The sequence below is a fragment of the Hemitrygon akajei genome, chromosome 18, assembly GCF_048418815.1.
Source record: "Hemitrygon akajei chromosome 18, sHemAka1.3, whole genome shotgun sequence".
Taxonomy (NCBI): domain Eukaryota; kingdom Metazoa; phylum Chordata; class Chondrichthyes; order Myliobatiformes; family Dasyatidae; genus Hemitrygon; species Hemitrygon akajei.
In genome coordinates, this window is record NC_133141.1 from 25,249,070 (window position 1) to 25,271,673 (window position 22,604).

General features: G+C 41.6%; 1 protein-coding gene across 2 annotated transcripts in view; it reads right to left on the minus strand.

The window, feature by feature from the left end:
- The window catches only part of tfcp2 (transcription factor CP2), a 119,503-nt gene that overhangs the window by 89,944 nt on the left and 6,955 nt on the right, over positions 1–22,604 (minus strand). The window contains exon 1 of one of the 2 annotated variants that reach the window (XM_073071124.1): positions 22,304–22,477. The exons of the other annotated variant lie outside the window; for it this stretch is intronic. Within the exon in view, the coding sequence (XP_072927225.1) occupies positions 22,304–22,434 (131 nt within the window). The 5' untranslated portion in view covers positions 22,435–22,477. Of the gene's footprint in view, positions 1–22,303; positions 22,478–22,604 lie in introns of those variants that run through there. 2 annotated transcript variants of the gene reach the window in all.

Consider the following 22,604-nt stretch of genomic DNA (forward strand, 5'->3'; position numbering starts at 1 on the left):
ACACCAACTTGCTTCTTGCCTTCCCAGAAAAAGATTCATTTTCTCATGGGCATTCATAGTAAATAAAAGAAACACAATAGAATCAAAGAAAGACAATAGCCAATAGGACAGACAAACAACCAATCTGTAAAAGACAAAGTTGCAAAAACAGAAAGAGAAAAGAATAAAATAAATAAGCAATTAATAAAGAATATGAGAAGAGTCCTTGAAAGAGAGTCCACAGGTTGTAGGAACAGTTCTGTGAAGGGGTGAGTAAAGTTATCTACTCTGGTTCAGGTGCCTAATTGTTGATGGGGTAATAAATGTTCCTGAATTTAGTGGTGTGGATCCTGAGGCTTCTGTACCTCCTTCCTGATGGCAGCAGTGAGAAGAGAGTATGACCTGGATGGTAGGGGTCCTTGATGATGGATGCTGCCTTCCTGAGACAGCTCTCCATGTAAATCTGGTCAAAGATGGGGAAGGTTTCACCCTTGATGGACTGGGCCCTGTCCACTACTTTTTGTAGGCAATTCTGTTTAAGGGCATTAGTATTTCTGTGACAGGCCCTGATGCAGCCAGTTAATATACTCCCCACCACACATCTATAGGGAGGTGGAGGCAAAGGCGATGGTCTGAAGCAGAAAATGCTGAGAACACTCATGTCAGGCAGCATCCATGGAAAGAGATTGAAAATAGTGTTCTGATGAAGTCCTGGATCCAAAACATTGGCTGTTTCTCTCTCCACAAATGTTGTCTAACCTAGTATTTTCTACTTTTGTGATACGGAGTTCATGATTAAGACCACTAACCAACTGCTTGTGCAGCTTCCCTCCCTCCCTTGCCCACAGCATGGATACATTTCTTTCCACAGGTCCTACCTGATGGGTTGAACATCTCTAGGATTTTCAGCAAGTGGAGCCACCACTTGGAATCATGCCTATAAAGCCTAAACTCATTACTTTCTCTCATTTCTCCTTGGGGATCAATTGGAGTTCATCCAATAAATGAAACAATGGTGTGTTTTATTCTGGACTTTTGAACAGAAACTTACCCAGACATTAGGCTCACTGATGTGATGATGACAAAATTCCTCTGAGAATAGTAGAATCATACAATTGTTGTGTTACAGGAGGCTCTGTTATTTGGTCATTTGCATCTTTGCATGGAAATCTATCTAGTTACATTCTTCCAGTCCTTCCCCATAGCTTTAAATTACTCTCTCAAGGGTCAACCCAATTCTTGCTTGAAGGCCATCATTGACTCAGCTCCCCCTTGCCTACAGCCTATGTTCAGCAAACTGCAGAACATCACCAGCCTGTCTAAAAATGCTACCTTCTCCCATTAATTTACATCTATGTGCCTGGTCTTGAACCATGGGAACAGCTTTTCTCATTTGTCCCTGCAACCATTCTGAAAAATCTCTTACGTACTGCAGATACAGTAACAGCTATTAAAAGATACTTTGACAGGGACATGGAAATATTTATTGAGATATGGTTAAACATGGGCAATCTTGATCGGCATGAAACAGATGGGTTGAAGAGCTTGTTTCAATGCTGTATAACTCTTTCCCTAGGAACTTAAATCCATTCTAAAACTAAGTGACAAGAATTTAATGATATTCAATTTGACACCTAACCAGCATTTTACAGATACTCAATAAAAACACTCTGCAATTCCATTTATATCAACCTAATTAGAACAAAGTGGGAAAGCCCACCACACAACACTATTAACAGCACTTCTCATGGTAAAAAAAAATCTACGCAATGTAAAGGTTGGCTACATATCATTTAAAAAGAATAAAGTCAACATCTTGAATTTGAAAGGGATGGAGCTATTGTACTATTGGTATTGTACTATAGGCCCCCAAATAGAATCAAAATTAATATCACTGGAAACAAAGAAATCTATAGATGCTGGAAATTCAAGCAATGCACACAAAATGCTGGTGGAACGCAGCAGGCCAGGCAGCATCTATAGGAAGAAGTACAGTTGACGTTTCGGGTCGAGACCCTTTGTCAGCACTAATGGAAAAAGAGATAGTAAGAGATTTGAGAGGTGGAGGGGGAGATCCGAAATGATAGGAGAAGACAAGAGGGGAAGGGATGAAGCTAAGAGCTGGGAAGTTGATTGGGAAAAGGGATACAAGGCTAGAGAAGAGGGGAGTATCATAGGATGGAAGGCCTTGGAAGAAAGAAAGGGGGAGGGGAGCACCAGAGGAAGATGGAGAACAAGCAAGGAGTTATTGTGAGAGGGAAAAATATATAAGGTGTTGTTATGCCATCAGGTTGGAGGCTACCCAGACGGAATATAAGGTGTTATTCCGTCTGGGTAGCCTCCAACCTGATGGCATGAATATTGATTTCTCTAACTTCCGCTAATGCCCCTCCTCCCCTTCTTACCCCATCCCTATTTATTTTTTTAATATATATTTTTCTCTCTCTTTCCCTCTCACAATAACTCCTTGCCTATTCTCCATCTTCCTCTGGTGCTCCCCTCTCCCTTTCTTCCTTCCAAGGCCTTCCGTCCTATGATACTCCCCCCCTTCTTTAGCCTTGTATCCCTTTTGCCAATCAACTTCCCAGCTCTAGGCTTCATCCCTCCCCCTCCTGTCTTCTCCTATCAATTCATATCTCCCCCTTTCAAATCTCTTACTATCTCTTTTTTCCATCAGTCCTGACGAAGGGTCTCGACCCGAAACGTCGACTGTACTTCTTCCTATAGATGCTGCCTAGCCTGCTGCGTTCCACCAGCATTGTGTTACTATCACTGGCATATTTTGTGAAATTTACTGTTTTGTGGCAGAAATACAGTCCAATAATAAACTAAATTACAATAAAAATTATATACACATTTAAATTAAGTAGTGCAAAAAAAGAAAGAAAAAAGTGAAGTAATGTTCATGAGTTCATTGTCTGTGTAGAAATCTGTTCGTAAAATGTTCAGTGTGGGGCTTCAGGCTCCTGTACCTGCTTGATGGTAAGCAATAAGAGGGTATGTCTTGTGTGATGGGGGTCCTTCATGATGGATGCTACCTTTTGAAGGTATCCTGGATGCTGGTGAGACTAGCGCCCACGATGGAGTTGGCCAAGTTTGCAACTTTCTGAGGCTTTTCCCGATCTTGTGCACTGGCCCCTCCATACCAGGTGGTGATGCAACCAGTTAGGGAATGCCCTCTGCAGTACATCTTAAGAAATTTGCAAGAATCTTTGGTGACATACCAAAGCCCCTCAAACTCCTAATGAAATATAGCTGCTGGCTTACCTTCTTTTAATTGCATCAATGCGTTGGGTCCAGACTAGAACTTCAGAGATGTGACACTCAGGAACTTGAAACTGCTAACTCTTTCCACTAATGCCTCAATGAGGACCGGTGTACGTTCCCTCAATTTCTCTTTCCTGAAGTCCACAATCAATTTCTTGGTCTTTCTGACATTGAGTGCACGACTGTTGTGACACCACTCAACCAGTTACTCAATCTCACTCCTGTATGCATCTTTGTCACCATCGGAAATTCTGCCAACAATAGTTGTGTCATAGGCAAATTTATAGATGGCGTTTAAACTGTGCCTAGCCATCTTTGTCATAGTCATGGGAGTGCAGAGTACAGCAGTGGACTAAGCACACATCCGTAAGGTGAGGCATTGTTGACTGTCAACAGCAATTGGAGGCACAAACATACAGAAAGTTGCAAATTATTTAAATTCACTAAGATCATAAAAAGTTGCAGTAAAAAGGGATCCAATGAAACAAGCTAGCATGTGGATACAGTAAGCAGTTAGGAAGGCTGATAGAATATTGACTTCTATTGTAAGGAGTATGGAGTATAGAAGTAGAGATGCAATGTCATAAGGAGCTAGTTAGACCATTACTGGTGTACTGAGTACATTTTTGGTCTCTATATTTAAAGGAATGAATTACTTGCACTGAAGGTCGTACAGAGAAGGCTCACTGGGTTGATTCATGAAGATTGAGCTGGATGGGCCTATACTCATGGAGAATGAGAGGCAATTTAATTGAACTACACAAGATCCTGAAGGGATTGACAGGGCAAATGCTGCAATAATGTTCTCCCAGCCAGGCTATCACATTAGAATAAAGGGGTTGAACATTTTAGATTTAAAAAAAATAAAGAGGAAACCCTTCTCACAGAGGGTCATGAATTTGTAGAATTCTCTACTCCAGATATCAGTGGAGAGAATCAGATTACAAGACAGGATCAGCCACAATCTTGTGAATGAGTAGGTTAGAGGCCTGATTAGCCTGGTCCTGTTCCTCATGTCATCTCAAGGTCAAATAGACAAATTCAACAGCCAAACAAGCAGTGACATAAGTACAACAAATTAGATTCTACATGAGTTTGAGGATTCCAGCATTTTGCAGTATTTTCTATCCAGACAACATTGTCCTGACTCAAATATTAATAAGCACAATGAGAAAATTTATAACAGCATTATAAAGCAGAGGTCACCTAGGCTTATTTTGAAAATACAAAATAGAAAACAAGAGAAAGTGCTCCAGGCAATTGCATTGACTGAAGACTAACATTGCATTCCAGCCGTCATTTAGCATTTAAATCTGACTAATTTCTGCCATTTGTTAGCTAGTCACTACCATTAACATTTGTGAACTGTGGCTTTCTTATTAATGCAGAGGACTACAACCTGCATCTCAGAAGCACAGTTAATTAGTTTACATTACAAAAACTAGACACATAGCATTGGGGAAAAGAATTAGCTTGCACTAAATATTCATACACAGTCCCAGTACTCATCACTTCTTAACATGCCTTTGCAGGGGAACAGGCTCCATAAAGTGTGTGCTTTGAATGGACTGACTACACTTAGTTAACTGATTTGCCAAATTGCTTCTACATCAAGCTGCAGCTAATAGAAGCCCTCATCTAATTTTAAACAGGCTTAATAATTTAGCAATTTAAAGGACTGTACTATAAATATTTTTCCAAATGGCTGTTTTTATGTGGGTTTCAAAGAAATCTGATTAAATCTGACTACATTCCTTAGAAAATAGTTGTGCACTTTTAATGAACATTATAATTTTAATTAGTTTTCCTTTATCTGCAAGGTTATATTTTATAGTCTTGGCATTACATTGCAGGCAGAAGTACTCCAAAGTGAACAACTGACCCATTTCTACAGCAACATTAGAATAATGTTTCATGTTCATTTTAAGTTTAAACAGCAATTTGGTTAATTTTCTTGTTCAATCCCATATCAACTAATTTCCAAGAACAGAAATATAGAAATGAGACCTATTCTTTAGTGCTAGTCTGCCTTTCCAGTTTAAACTCCAGAATCTGTCATTTAGCATAGAGCAAAAATATCTAATCATTTAATCCTTTCTTTTAAAGAAAAACTGCTTCTATAATATAAAACAAAGTATCCTCATTAAAAAGGATTATATGAATTTGTTGCCTAAACTGAATATGTACCCATCTCAATCAAATGAAAATTATACTAGGTGAAGTTCCAAAAATGGTGCATTTCAAAACAAAATGCCTCAAGCATAATTAGACAGTGTGCAAGATTCTTGCATACAAAATGATTCGTGAATAAACTCTTCAAATTACATAATTATGGAGCAGCTCAGTGTTTTATGATGTACTCACTAAAGTTCAAAGTAAAATTTATTACCAGAATACATACATATCGCCACATACAACCCCAAGATTCTTTTTCTGCAGGTATACTTAGCAAATCTATAGAACAGTAAACAGAATCAATGAACAAACTGCAAATGTAAATATAAATAAATAGCAATAAGTAATAACAAGAATGAAATAAAAAGATAAAGAGTCCTTAAAGTGAGACCATCAGTTGTGGGAACACCAGATGTGTGGGTAGTAACTGCTCTTGAACCTGGTGGTGTCAGTCCTGAGGCAATTGTACCTTCTACCTGATGGCAGCAGCGAGAAAAGACTAAACACTTTAAGTTGAAAGCTTAAATATTAAGCAGACAGCTTTCATCATTTTGATTGCTTACTGGACTAAGTTGTTCACAAGTGGATGGGGAAGATTGCAGCTTTCACTCGATTTGTTGTTTGTGGGACTGGCTGGCTTTCTCAATAACAAATTCAAGTTCATCAAATGAAACAACGTTCCGTTGGACTAAGATACACAAAACAGCATATATAACTCACACATAACACACAAAGTAATATTAGCACAAACAAATTAACAAATAATAAAAGATATTCCAATAGCAATTCCAATTTAGCACAAGGTACATTTACAAGACAAGTTAAAGTAAACAGTGTAATGCTACTGCCACTTCATGCGTGATGAGACCTGGGTAGTGGCACCAAGTGCAGTAGTCTCACAGCCTTGGGGATCCTAACACTCCTCATCCTAATACAATGGGACCTCCTGCCTAATGGTAGGGGTCAAAGAGATAGTGGGACAGATGGGCAGGCCCTGTGTAAGTAGCACTTCTGATTAATATCTTGGATGGGAAGAGACCCCGATTATCCTCAGCAGTTCTTGCAACCCTTTGCAGGGTCTTGTAGTCAAATACCTTGCAATTCTCATACCAGACGTGTGTATCTGGTCAGAACATTCTTAATGGTGCTCCTGAGAAAAACTGGTTTGGATAGGGGAAGGGGGATGAGTCTCACTCACCTCAATCTCCTCAAAGTGGAAATACTACTGTGCCTTCTTGACTAAAGAGGTGGTGCAAAGGGACCACATGATTACGTGCACTCCCAGAATCTTGGAGCTTCTAACTGAGGAATGGTTGTATTAAGTTAAAAGTTCATTCGTTATCAATATATATTATGTACAAACTTGAGATTTGTCTCCCTACAGGCAGCCACAGAGAAACCCAATAGAACCCATTTAAAATAAGTCCGTCAAACACCCAATGTGAAAAAACATTTTCGGCCAAAGATAATCAAATAATATTCATAACTAAGTTCACAAAAGTGAATCCACAGCCACAAAGCCAGTCACAGTCTATCATGGAGCCTGCTAGTTCCAGGCCACAACCTCAGTTCAGCAGATAAACAAATAAACCTCAAGCTGTGAGCCGAAACCACTCGTCATTCGCCTTCACTCCTGAAACCCTGATCTTTTCAATCTGGCCTGGCGCATAAATTGGTCAGGCCTGCTTGTTCCTCGCTCTCAGACCCAAATCTGGGCCCAGCTACCTCGATTCTGCCTCCCCTTGGATTTGCAGCTTCAAATCTACTCCAAGCCTGCTCCAGCAGTGGCCAAGCATTTTGTTCCCAGGCCCCAGATTTGGTTTACACACTACGCCACAACTGTCCAACAATGCAAATGCTGAACTGAAGTCGATAAACAGCATCCTGGCATACAAGGCATCACCATTTTCCAGGTGGGAAAGGACAGAGGCTATGGCATCATCAGTGGAGCAATTTGAGCAATAAGTGAACTGGAAAGGGTCCAATGGAAGATGGGATATAATGTGATCTATAACCAGCTTCTCAAAGCACTTCATTACTGTTGAGGTCAGTGGCACTGCCTGGTAGTCATTAAGACAGTTTACTGTCAATCTCTTGGGCACTGGGATAATGGTGACTCTTGAAGCCTGCAGGTACAGTGGAATATTCCAGAGATATTGTAGGTGTCTGTTAGAACCTCTTAACTGGGCTGCAATCCATCAGTATCTAATCTAGTATGTTATCAGGCCTCGCAGTTTTACATGGGTTGACCTTGGCTAGGATCTTCCTCACATCAGCTGCAGCCAGACAGAGTGCCCGCTTCACAGGGAGGTGGGAGGGGCCTTCCTTGCCAGTAATCAAATCAACCTGAATGGGAATTATGAAGTAAACCACAAGATAAGAGCAGAATTAGCCTATTCCACCCATTGAGTCTGCTCTGCCATTCGATTATGGTTGATTTAATCCCCCAACCCCATTCTCCTTCCTTCTCCTTTGAGGTCATTACTAAAGAACCTATCAACCTCCCCTTTAAATATACTCAATGACTTGGCTTCCCAGCCATCTGTGGTAATAATTTCCACAAATTCACCACTCTGACTAAAGAAACTCCTCCTGATCACTGCTCTAATAGGACATCCTTGTATTCTGAGGCTTTGCTCTCTGGTCCCAAACTCTCACTATCAGAAACATCCAATCTAACTAGGCCTTTAATATTCGATAGGTTTCAATAAGATTTCCCTTATTCTTCTAAAATACAGGCCCAGACCCAAACACTCCTTGTACATTAACCCTTTTAATCCCAGGATCATTCTCATATACCTCTTCCAGATCCTCTCCAATGCTATCACATCCTTTCTTAGATTATGGGGCCCAAAACTACTTACAATACTTCAAGTGTGGTCTGACCAATGCTTTATAAAGTCTAAGCATTACATCCTTGCTTTTATATTCTAGTGCTCTCAAAATGAATGCTAGCATCGCATTTGCCTCCCTTACCATCGACTCAACTTGCAAGTTAACCTTAAGTGAATCCTGCCCAAGGACTCCCAAGTCTGTTTGTACCTTCAATTTCTGAATCCACTCCCCATTTAGAAAATAGTCCACTCCTTTATTCCTTCTAACAAAGTGCATGACATCATACTTCCCTACACTATATTCCATCTGTCACTTTGTCCATTCTCCTAAGAGTCCAAATCCTTCTACAAACTACTTGCTTCCTCAACACTACCTCCCCCCAATTTATCTCTGTATTGTCCAACTACTTGGCCACAAAGCCATCAATTCAGTCATCCAGATTATTGACATAGAATAAAATGAAGTGATCCCAACACCATTAGTCAACAGCAGCCAACCAGAAAAAGCACTCTTTATTCCCACTCTTCCCCTTCTGCTTGTCAGCCAATCTTCAGTCCACACTGGTATTTTTCCTGTAAAACCACCAAATCCTCAGATTTAATATTACTGACGTATGTCGTGAAGTTTGTAGTTTTATGGCAGCAGTATAATACAATGCATAAAAGACACACACACACACTTCCAGTTAATTAAGCAGCTGCCCTAAATAACCAATAGCTCATTTGGGATAACTCAAAAAACAGAAACTAATTGAGCAAATAGCTGGGATTTCCTTCGTTCATTTGGGACATTATGCCACTTAAATGGGACAGGAGGCTGCTGCCAAATGGTTGTTAACTAGCATCAGTTGCATGCACTTGTGTGACTGATAAATATTACACTGAGTATGAAGTTTTTAAAATAGCGTCAGTTGTATGTGTTTGTGTTAAAAAAAATTGATTTTTTTTGCTGATAGTTGGCAAGAAGTAAGTAGTAAGACAATTCGGAACTGTGTTGCTCACTGCAGTTTCAAGCATTCTGAAGGTATTGACAATCATCTTGGATGTTACAATGAAAATGAAGATTTGGAGGATGCAATTGCCAAAAGCATTACTTGAAGACAGCCCATTATCTGCACCAAGTGTCTGTGCTGGTTTTGTTCATTTTCAGTTAAAAGTGTATACTGAATGAATTCCTACATCCATATCTATTAGGAAGTAATAGTTTTATCGTACTTGCAGTAATATGGATAGTGTTCTAATCAGTTTAGTATTTTATTTAAATGCATCATTTTTTTCTCCACACACACTCCATCTGCTATTTCTCTGCCCATATCTGCAACTGATCTATATCACGCTGTATTCTTCGCTAGTTTTCTATCCTATCCACAACCCCACCTATCCTGGTATCATCCGCAAAATTACTAACCCACCCATCTACATTGTCATCCAGGTCATTACATACATCACAAACAGCACAGATCCCTGCAGAACACATGAATCAGAATATGATATACCCCAAATTATAGTTACGATCATATTACAATACAAACAGAAATATCTACCTTACATACAGTATGTACATCATTTACACAACTCCATTACTAAAGAAATAGAATATTCCAAAGTATATACAGGTAGTCCCCGAGTTATGAACATCTGACTTACGGACAACTCGTACTTACGAACCGAGGAAGGAGAACGCCGTCCGCCATTTTAAGTCGGATCGCGACGCCATCCGCCATTTTAAGTTGTTGCCATTGACACTGTGTTGCGTGTTTAACTTTGTACTCGGCTTAAAATTTTCTTAGTAAGATTCACCCTGACCCCACCCTGTTTTGGTTGGCTGGTGGCGCAGTCAGATCAGCACCGGGCTAGAGAACGGAGGTTCCTGAGTTCAAGTTAGTGACAAACCGCTCCCATGCCGGGTTGATGTCGAGCTCACAACTTGACCTCGTTAAAAAAAAAACACTGCCACCTCCAGTTTAAATTCCCACACGGAATATTGTGGAGGATCAAATACCCAAACCCAGCACAGCCCCCACTTGTCCCATTTAACCTGTCTCAGTGCGGTGGAGTTTAGGACCCGGGGAATTCAGTGCTGTGGTTCTTAGGACCCAGCGGACCTCGGGAGCCGGCGCAGGTCGGGACCCACCACCCACCACCCACAGTGTTTCTGTTCCATTGACGGGAAGCGATCACAATTGAAAATAAAGTGGAAATAATAAAGTGTTTAGAAAGAGGTGAAACACCATCAGTCATTGGAAAAGCGTTAGGCTACAGTCGGTCAACGATCGGAACAATTTTAAAGGATAACGGATAAAGTGAAAATAATGGAGCATGTGAAAGGCCCTGCCCCGCTGAAAGCTACAATTATTACTAAGCAACACAGTGGTTTAATTATTGGAATACATACATTTCTTAAGTGTTTTATATGCATAGAAAGGTAAAATATATACTATATACTAAGACAAAAGTTTGACTAACTGATAATACCGGATGTACTTGTTCCGACTTAAAGACGGGCTCAGGAACAGAACTCATACATAATCTGGGGACTGCCTGTATTGAGAAAGCATCATAAAGCCAATTCATTGTAAGAATATACTGGGCAGAAGACATTAAAGTGTACACACTCTGCGCAACGACAGCAGAATTACAATGCAGAGTGTACGTCTGTGAATACGCACGTGTTCAGTGTGTGGTTACCAAGTGCTCTCCATCACACTTCCACCCTCCTTTCCTGTAGCGATGATGCTCAGCATCTGAAGCAGGTAGTTTGCAGAAAAATTTCCTTTCCCTGCTTTACAATGATCACAGAATTTGTTGAAGGGTTGTAGCTCTAGGTACCACCGTGTCACTTTGGCATTATGGCCCTTTATTGGCATGGATACAGACAATGCTCTGGTCTGTGTAAAGGTCAAACTCCCTACCAAGGAGATGGTACCAAAGGCTGTCAAGAGCCCACAATGGCCAGACACTCCTTTTCAATGGTGGAATACCTGGTTTCCTTTGGGAGGGGCTTTCAGCTCAGGTAAAGGCACGTCACTCTTCTCCAGGTTGTCTTTGTGCCAGCATTGACCTAATGCCTACTCCTGAGGCATCCACCTGGACAAGCAACAGTTTGCCAAAGTCTGGGCTCTCTAGGACAAGTGAAGAACATGTGGGCTTTTAGGGCTCAAAAAGCATTTTCACACTCACTTGTCCGTGTACCTGAGTTACTTACAAGGTCAGTCAGTGGTACAGCCAGAGTGGTGAATTGGGGAATGAACCTGCGATACCACCCTACCAGACCCATGAAGGATTTCACTCACTTCTGGTGTGAGGTCAAGGATTGTTGTGGATTGCTTCCATTTGTCCACCTATGCTCGAACCTCTCCATGTTCCAACTGGTAGCTAAGGTATCTGAGTTCCCTTTTTGTCTACTCACATTTTTGTAGATTGAGTGAGAGACTGACAGCATGAATATTCCCAGGACCCTGTGCAGATGGTCCAGGTGCTCTGACCACACTTGGCTGTAGACAACTATGTTATCTAGACACACCACACTGCAGTCTTCACAGCTTGGGGCACCTGGTCCATCAGCTGTTGGAAAGTTGCTGATGCACCAAGACCGAAGGGTCTCACGGTGAACTGAAACAGATGCAGGGAAGACAGTGAGGGATTTTAATTGGCCAACCAGGGAAACCTGCCAGCAGCCTTTGCAAAGGACCAGTACAGCAATGTGGTTTGCACGTCCAATCCTATCAAGGTCATCTATGCGGGGCATAGAATAAGCATTAAAAAAAAAGATTCAAATCACGAAAATCAATGCACACCCCTAGGATGCCATCCTTCTTGGGGACGATAACGATAGGACTACTCCACTCAATATTTAAAGGCTCAAATCTCATCTTCAGGGCTCTGACAATTCGCTCTGGCACTCTGTAACAATGTTGGTGTACTGAACCCTGGTCAAGTCTGATCCTGTTGGAATATTTTAGGACCTTTTTCAGCCTTGGTCTCTGCTGGGACAGCTGTGGGGGGGGGGGGGGGGGGGGGGTGAATCAACAAACACCATCTGCAGCTCCACTGATCGACCTCTCCCATCTCAATGGCTGCCAATCTTCCCAGGACTCTTCCAGGCCTCCACACTCCCTTCTGAGACATTATCAATGGATATTTCATGTGTACAAATATCAATAGAGGCAGGAGAGCCAGCATATTTCCCACAGCACCATTGCCAGCATGACTTTCTAGGCCTTTTGATTCCTCCCTTGCACAGACTAGCATTCAAGTGAGGCAGATACTGTAACTTGGCCATTGCTTTGGCTTTAGCATGAGTCATGCCAACATACGATGGAAGTGACTGGCTGTTTTCCTTCCTCAGTAACTCACTTAACACAGGCAAATCTCTCCCCAGAATCATGTCAATTGATAGTTTCTCCAGCACCTCCATTTTCATCCAACTCAGTAGTGAGTTCTGCCAGTGGCTTAGACTTCCTTAAGCTTAATGGACACATTGGATAAGTTTTGGATATTGGATAAGTCCTTCAGGTCAGGATAGCTGTTGGACCTCTCTCTATCTATCACAGCATAGGCTTTGAGAGCTTTACTCACTCCTCCTCTGGCCATATCTGGGTCATCCTCTCAAACCTGAGGAGACAGTTTGCAATATTGTCACCTAGATAAGGGACCCTTCTACAGGCTTTGGAGTTCCTTCAAAAGCATCAGCTCTCCTTCGCTGAGCTGACAAAAAGTCTCACAACAGTTTTTCCAGTGAGGGTTTGGAGAGTTTGGCTCTGGGCTGAAATTCTTCCTCCTCAGAGTTCTCCGCTGTTTCCCACCCATCTGTGTCATTATTCGCCTCAGGGGTTTCCTGACTTAGGACCACAAACTCACTCTTCTCCAAGTTGAACTCATCCTTTTTGCAACTGACCATCCCACAGCTGCCACCATACGTTATGACATGTGAGCTTTGATCCAAGGAAAAATTAAGATGACTGGAGTCACTTAGCACTTTCATGCAAAGCTGTTTATTCGGTGCGTCAAAAAAAAAATCAAACTTACAAAGTTAGCCAAAATAGCAAGAAAACCAATATTCATCTACTAGAAAGCACAATAAATAGCTCTATATTATTCCAGTGTGAACTCCTGACAGTTTGACCTCACTCGCCTACCAAGAGTGATCCACATTTTTTTTTTTGGCACCAGGACATACCATCTTTAATTATCCACAAAGTTAGCTTAAGACTGAAACATGAACCAGAATATGATGCACCCCACAATGTAGTTACAATCATATTACAAAACAGATACAAGTATCTACCGTAAGTACAGTACACAAATATAGACACATCATTTACACATTCCATTAATAAAGAAATGGAATATTCCAAAGTGTTATGGCAGGGAAGCACCATAAAGCTAACCCATTATAATACACTGGATGGAAGAGAATGAAGTGTGCCAGCTCAACACAATGATGAGTGAGCGTGATATATATACACATACATATATATATCGCAAGTGCGGGGAGTGCAGTTACAGAGCGCTCTCCATCACAATCTCTGTACGTATATGTATATCTCCAGGAGTGGCCTGGAAGATAGGGGACTTTGAGGTGCGGCCTTAGGTGGCCTGTGAACGACTCAATTTCTCACCAGTGTCACCAACTGGAACGTCATGGAAGACAGAACATCACGATAGGCTGTCAGAGGCCTCTGCACTCAGGCGATCGCTCCTTCTCTCTCAATAGTGAGGGTGGAGAGTCTGCCAATTCTTGAGACTGGTGAGCTCGAACAAGCATCGCTTCAGATTGCAACATCGAAACAGCGATTTGTTGGTCTCCCTCTTCCTGTGGAAAGAGTGACACTTCTCTGTCCCTTGTTAGTGAGAGAGCCTGTGGCATGTCAAATTGTCAGCTGAACAGCAGTTTATATTGGACTGCAGATCATGGTCTCTTTGTGGGCTTGCTAGGTGGGTGCTGATGCTTCTTCTTGGAAGAAGTGGGGAAAGTGTTGATGCTTCACTGCAGCTTGTGTGGGGGAAGGGGTTAGGGGTCTTTGGGGTTCTGCTTTTCTGCCTTTCATTCTTTGGTGTTTCTCCTGTTTTGTGGATGTCTGCAAAGAGTGAGAATTTCAGGTTGCATGCAGTATACATTCTCTGATATTAAATGGAACCATTGAATCATTGTTGGTGACTGGGAACTGTATGATTACAGGTACTACAAAATGACTTCTAATCACAAAGAATAGATATAACATCCAGATTGCAAAATAAAGGGTTATTCCAGATGCATTATTACCAAGAAACAACTCTTGACATCTTACTATTAAGTTTGATTTTCATGATTGAACAAACAGGTGATTCCTAGTAAATCCAAAAGAATTTTGAATTTTATAATTTTGGCCAACAAACTCATTCAACAGCCAGACAGACTGAAGTTAGCAAATAAATCAGCTGGCAGTGTTAAGGCATGTAGAAATCAAGAATTCTCATTTCAAGGATCAATTTTATGGCAAAGGTGACTGAAGTAGTGTCTGTGCAATAAACAATGTTTTATCAGGAGTACTAATCATTAAACTGTTTAAGGTTAAACAAATTTGATTTATAGTCTAAGCTATGACAGCTGTGCATTTTTCCCACTCTAAAATTGAGATCAAATGCTAACAAGCATTTCAGTAATGTTAATGTCCTTGAGTCCTCATATATGTAGTAAGATAAAGGCAAAAACTAAAAATCACAAGGCTACTCACAAGCATAATTGTTGATCTCTGTTTCTCTTGGGCATGCTACAATTGAAAGGTTTGCATGCTAAAAACTCAGTTATAACTCAAAAGCCACAAGGTTTTCCTGGAGTAACACACAAGCACCTTTATTAGCCAAGTTTACAACATAAAATGAAAAACAAATAAATTTTTTTAAGAAACAACAGATTTCAACTACCACTACTCCTTTAAAGGCACAGGATTATAGCTTTGTTATATTTTTCAAAGTCATATCTTGCATTCAATTTGCCATTTTTCACTGGAAAATTTAGCCAGGATGATGTTATCACATTAGAAGTGAAGAACACACATGCTCTCTGAAGTCATCTTTTTATCTGTTATAAGATTCCATTATCAGAATTTTGAACAATAGGATGGACTCTGCCTCAATCTACTTAGCTTATGATCTTGCACTTAGTTTACTTTCAGTTGTTTTTACACCATTCTTCATTATGGTTTTACCTTGTTCTAGCTCAATGTGATTCCTCAAAGGTTGTTATATTCAGGGGTGGTAGTGGGGACAATGGCATGGGTCTCAAAAAGACTCCAACAAACAAGTCCAGCTCCTGGTCTTCATGTGTAGCTTAGCTACTACGGCCGGCGGAACCATTTTGACTGACAGAAAGGGGCTACTGGTCCCTTAAAACCAGTCGCTTCGCGCAGATGGGCCTCATTAGCCATAGTTCACAGCTCATCTGGAAGGAAAACTCTCAAACCTCTGCTGGCTTGTGGCTACTCTCACTCATGGCTAAGGCTTCGGTAGTAAACTTTGAGGGAAAAATTTGAAGCTGGAGTCCCCAAGGCAGTCCCAAGTTGAGTCCAATGCTAACTGGCAACGCCTGTGATGCTGCTAGTGCCAAAGTGTATCAAGTCTCTGCTGTCCCTCTGGGTTTATCAGATGCGTAGAGAGGGGGAGAGGGGGCAACAGCTTGCTCTCCATATCCTAAGGTCTCTCAGGCTTGCATATCTAGACAGCTAGGACACAATATACATGGTCAACTGACTGATGGAGACCTCATTCATAGTTCAATGTACTGTGCAATGATTTGATCTGTGGAAATAGTATGCAAGAAAGGTTTTTACTGTCTCTTGGTACATGTGACAATAATAAACTAATACCAAGTTACAGAATAGTTATCAACAGTGACATAAAATTATGAAAACAAAGAAAGAACAAGTTACCTAAAGTAGAGTCCAGAAAGCTCCGATACAGTCAGATAAAAGATGAGATGCTGTCCCTCAAAATTTAAATGGGGATTGACAAACTACTTAGAGGCCTCATACAGAAAATGTTATAATGATATTGAGAAGATGAATTAAAATAGCAGTCAAGAGGAAGCTGAAGTTCACCCCTGAGAACTGAATGCTTGTTTTCAGCAAAGTGATCACCTATCTATATTTGGTTTTTCTAATGAATCGGTGGACTGGACTGTATTCAGAAAATCATCTTAGTCTGAATTAGTATGCCACAGTTGTCACAGACTTCATTAAAACCTGTGCAGATGAGTGTTTGCCTACGAGAATGTAATATACATACCCGAATCAGGAGCCGTGAATGAACCAAGTGGTTTGTATGGCATTCAAGTCTGGCAACCCAGGACAGCACAAGAAAACCAAGGTACAACTTACGGAGGGCCATCTCAAGAGCAAAGGAACAATTCTGAACAGAGGTTGGAGACAGAATCGGATGCACGTCAATTCTGGCAAAATCTGCAGGCCACTTCTTGCTACACAGCGAAACCTAACATTGTAAGTGGCAGTGATGCTTCACTTCCAGATGAGCTCAATGCCTTTAGCATTGAAAATGAGAATAAAATAACATATGTTGTGCCCAGGTTAGATCCTCAGAAAAATTGACCTCCAGGAGCTTGAAAAGGGTGAACATTCGCAAGGTAACAGGAGTACCTGGTAGGACTCTGAAATTCTGCCAATCAACTGGCAGGAGTATTCAATGACATTTTCAATCTCTCATTGTTCCACCTGCTTCAAAAAGGGCAACAATCATACCAGTGCTCAAGAGCAGGGTGGGCTGCCTTAACAGCCAGCACCCAGTAGCACTCACATCTACAGTGAAGTCCTTTGAGAGGTTGGTCATGTCTAAAATTAACTCCTGTTTCATGACGTGGATGTCTCCAAGTTCATGGATGGGGTCATGAGTTTCATCCAGAAGTGCATTGAGGATGTTGTCCCCCAGAAATCGATCAGGGTCTATCCAAACCAGAAACCCTGGATCAACAGTTCCATGCGAGCAGCATTTACCACGCGACACAGAGCTTACGTTGCCGGTGACCAACAGGGACTCAAGAAATGTAGCTACGATCTGCATAAAGTCATCAAGGCAGTGAAACAACAATACAGGGACAAGATTCAGACTCGCCTCTCCACCAACAACACACGCAGCTTATGCCAAGGTCTGCACACCATCACAGACTTCAAAGCTGCTTCTATCCCAGATGAGCAAATTTTTAAAAAAAATATATACAAAAACGCTCAATTCGATGTTGCCAATACTGCCCCGATGCAACCGGCAACTTGGTCATCTCTGAGGCCGAAGTATGCAGGTGTTTTCAACAAGTGGGCGTCGCAAGGCTGCAGGACCAGACAGCATCCCTCAAGGTAATATGTCTGAACGACTGGCATCCTGTCACACTCACCTCAATAATAAGAAAATGCTTTGAGAGGCTGGTCAAGGACTACGTCTGCAGCACACTATCTACCACACACACTGGACCCCCTACAATTCACCTACTGACACAACCAATCGACAGATGACGCAATAGCCACAGCTCTACACACCATCCTTACACATCTGGAGAAGGATGCTTATGTGAGAATGCTATTCATGGACTACAGTTCAGCATTCAACACCATAATTCCCTCCAGGTTCGACAAGAAGCTCAGAGACCTCAGCCTTCACCCTGCCTTGTGCAGTTGGATCCTGGACTTCCTGTCATATTGCCAACAGGTGGTAAGAGTGGGCTCCCTCACCTCTGCCCCTCTGATCCTCATCACAGGAGCCTCTCAGGGCTGTGTCCTAAGCACCCTCCTTAACTCTCTGTATACCCATGACTGTGCCGCCACCCACAGCTCCAATCTGCTAATTAAATTTGCAGATGACATTATACTGATTGGCCTAATCTCAAATAATAATGAGGCAGCCTACAGATATGTCATCACCCGAACACAGTGGAGTCAAGAAAACAAAGTCTCCCTCAATGTCACAAAAACAAAGGAGCTGGTTGTGGACTACAGGAGGAATGGAAACAGGCTAACCCCTACTGACATCAATGGATCTGGGGTTGAGAGGGTGAGCAGCTTTAAGCTCCTTGGCCTAAACATCACCGAGGATCTCACATGGTCTGTACATACTGGCTGTGAGGTGAAAAAGGCACAACAGCACCTCTTTCACCTCAGACGGTTGAAGAAGTTTGGTATGGGTCCCCAAATCCTAAGAACGCTCTACAGGGGCACAATTGAGAGCATCCCCAACCACAAACTGTTCCAGCTGCTACCATTCGGTAAACAGTAGCACAGCATAAAAGCCAGGACCAACAGGCTCCAGGACAGCTTCTTCCACCAGGTCATCAGACTAATTAACTCATGCTGACACAACTGTATCTCTGGAAAAGGAATGCTGAATTCTTGATTAAAAAATAATGCTATATTGACTGTCCTGTTGTACATACAGTTTATTATATAAATTACACATTCAGACAGATGTAATAAAAATTTTTACTCTTCATGTATATGAAGGATGTAAGTAATGGTCAATTCAATACAAAGAAGGCATGACAGTGGCTATATTTCATTAGGAGTTTGAGGAGATATGGTACGTCACCAAAGACACTCTCAAATTTCTACAGATGTACTGTGGAGAGCATTCTACGCGGCTGCATCACTGTCTGGATTTACTGCACAAGATCAAAATAAGCTGCAAAGTTGCAAACTTATTCAGCTCCATTACAGACACTGGCCTCCGTAGCATCCAGGACAAGTTCAAGGGCCGATACCTCAAAAAGGTGGCATCCATCATTAAGGACCCGCAATACCCAGGGCATGCCCTGCTCTCATTGTTACCATTGGGGCAAATCATGTTTGACTAATCTATTGGAGTTTTTCGAGGATGTAACCTGGAAGTTAGACAAGGGAGATCCAGTGGATGTAGTGTACCTCGATTTTCAGAAGGCATTTGATAAGGTCCCACATAGGAGATTGGTGGGTAAAATCAGAGCTCATGACATTGGGGGGGAAGGTATTGACATGGATAGAAAACTGGTTGGCAGATAGAAAGCAAAGGGTAGCGGTGAATGGGTGTTTCTCGGAATGGCAGGTGGTGACTAGTGGGGTGCCACAGGGCTCGGTATTGGGACCACAGCTGTTTATGATTTACATCAACGATTTAGATGAAGGCATTGAGAATAACATCAGCAAGTTTGCTGATGATACTAAGCTGGGTGGCAGTGTGACATGTGATGAGGATGTTAGGAGAATTCAGGGTGACTTGGATAGGCTGGGTGAGTGGGCAGATATTTGGCAGATGACGTTTAATGTGAATAAGTGTGAGGTTATCCACTTTGGGAGTAAGAACAGGAAGGCAGATTATTATCTGAATGGTGTAGAGTTAGGTAAGGGAGAAATACAAAGAGATCTCGGAGTCCTTGTTCATCAGTCACTGAAGGTGAGTGAGCAAGTGCAGCAGGCAGTGAAGAAGGCTAATGGAATGTTGGCCTTTATTACAAAGGGAATTGAGTACAAGAGCAAGGAAATCCTTTTGCATTTGTACAGGGCCCTGGTGAGACCACACCTGGAGTATTGTGTACAGTTTTGGTCTCCAGGGTTAAGGAAGGACATCCTGGCTGTAGAGGAAGTGCAGCGTAGATTCACAAGGTTAATTCCTGGGATGTCTGGACTGTCTTACGCAGAGAGGTTAGAGAGACTGGGCTTGTACATGCTGGAATTAAGGAGATTGAGAGGGGATCTGATTGCAACATATAAGATTATTAAGGGATTGGACAAGATAGAGGCAGGAAATATGTTCCCGTTGCTGGGAGAGTCCAGTACCAGAGGGCATGGTTTAAGAATAAGGGGTAGGTCATTTAGGACAGAGTTAAGGAAAAACTTCTTCGCCCAGAGAGTTGTGGGGGTGTGGAATGCACTGCCTCAGAAGGCAGTGGAGGCCAATTCTCTGGATGCTTTCAAGAAGGAGCTAGATAGGTATCTTATGGATAGGGGAATCAAGGGATATGGGGACAAGGCAGGAACCGGGTATTGATAGTAGATGATCAGCCATGATCTATGAATGGCGGTGCAGGCTCGAAGGGCCGAATGGTCTACTTCTCCACCTATTGTCTATTAGCAAGGAGGTGCAGAAGCCTGAAGGTGCTCACTCAACAATTCTGGAACAGCTTCTTCCCCACTGCCGTCAGATTTCTGAATGGCCATTGAACCCATGAACGCAACCTCACTGCTTTTTTTTTAATTTCTGGGTTTTTTGCACTACTTATTTTAACTTAACTATTTAATATATATATTTACTGTAATTCAATTTTTTCCCCTCTATTATGTACTACATTCTACTGCTGCCGCAAGGACAAGTTTCACAACATATGCCAGTGATATTACACCTGATTCAGATTCTGAGGAGGTAGCCACATTGAACACTGACTAGATTGGAAGTTAACAACCATATTATCCATTTGGCTCTTCAAAATACCAAATGGAATTGTATGCACACAAAGCAGATAGAGCCTCAGCATTCTACTGGCACCTAGAATATGGGCAATTTTCCCCCATGTCAGGAATACAGATCGATCATTGGGGTCCTCTCACTAGCAGTATAAAAGTCCCATATTGGCCAAGATGAAGGGTCTCAACTCAATGTCAACTGGACATTTCTTTTTGCAAGTGCAGCCCAACCTGCTGAGTTCCTTCTAACACAATAACATGGGAAAAGACAACCCACGTTACTTGTAGTACTTCCCATAATTAAGCAGATTACCCATGTGTATAATGCAATATTGATATAGCAATTCCATACATTTTGCAATCACAGAACACTCCCCAGCTCAGAAGAAATTTCAGACCAAACAATGTTGAAAGCAAATATACACTACTTCACAAATGTAATTGCAAACTATCCCCAGTCAAGTGTCATCATACAAAATTACACTCTTCATGCAAACATCCAAATAAGTAGCAGTAGGCCACTTGGCTGCAAGATTTTCTCTGCCATTTGACAAGATTATTAACAAGGGAAAATCTGCAGATGCTGGAAATCAAAGTAATACACACAAAATGCTGGAGGAACTCAGATCAGGTAGCATCTATGGAAAAGAGTAAATAGTCGACATTTTGTGCCAAGACAATTCATCAGGACTGGGAAAAAAAGACAGTTAAACCAAAAAGGTAGGGGGAGGGGTGAAATATATGTAGCTATGGCAGCAGTTTGGGTGAGTACATGGTCGAAGGGTCAGAGGACAGCAGAGATCACGGAGGGTGGAGAAGTGAGAGGGTTTCACTGAATTCCCAAAGGGAAGATTTGAACTTCTTCAGGGTAGGCATCCCTGGAAGAGACTTCACAGTGTAGTTGAATTATTGAACTGATTGCAACCTCAACTTAACATTCCAATCTGCTTCTGCATTTCAAAGGCCTGCAATGAAGCCACAACAGAATAGCAGGTTGTAGTTTCAAGAATAAGTGGAAGACACTTAGTAATGCAGAAGACATAACAACCAGGAAGGTATGTGATTGTTTCCTCCCTCACCGCCGAACCCCAGAAGTTCTTTCATCAACTTTCTCTGGAAAAGGAATGCTGAATTCTTGATTAAAAAATAAATCTTTTCACAACAGATTTCAAAATGTAAAAAAGCCAAAAAAATTTCATTTCAACTTGCAGCACATAAGATCAAACATTTATAGACAGATAGTTCCAGACAATTATCCTACTACCTTTTGCTCACACGTTATCCAATTGTCAATACAATCTTTCACCTGTTGCACTTAGTCAAAAAATACTTGGTACTTCACAAACTACAATTGCACAAAATATACAAAACCAATATTATGCAGTCACTAGGTTAAATTCTGGGTTTTTTTGTATTTGATTACAACTTCTGCTGGCTTTTCAGGGATTGTATTCACAATTACACCCATTTTTCTGTGAAAACTGCAGTCAATAACCATGATAATTTATTCTCTCCCTCCCCCCACAGGAACAAAGTGCTCTGATGTAAAGGACTAGGTGAGGGGCTTCTTGCGCTGGAGAACAGTGTTAAAGCATTTTTAGTGAGGGGCAAAAAAAAAATCAAAAGGTGAACTACCTCTGGCTTCTTTTAAACAAATTTCCATCCCTTTCCATTTCCCAGGCTCTTTGCATGACCTGGTTAGAGCCTCTTTTGTGCACTTGGATACTTCTGTCCACTCTCCACACCTCCTGCAAATCCTCAGTCATAGGAAGAGTTCATCTTAAACCAGAGTAAACGGTTTTCTTAAAAATCTGTGGATGGAAGATTATGCCTTGCAGATGCATTATTTCCCCCACTAAGTGCATTGTGTATGCCAGGAGTGGAATTTTGCCACAAATCATGGTGACAAAGAATATAGTTTTACAAATATTACATG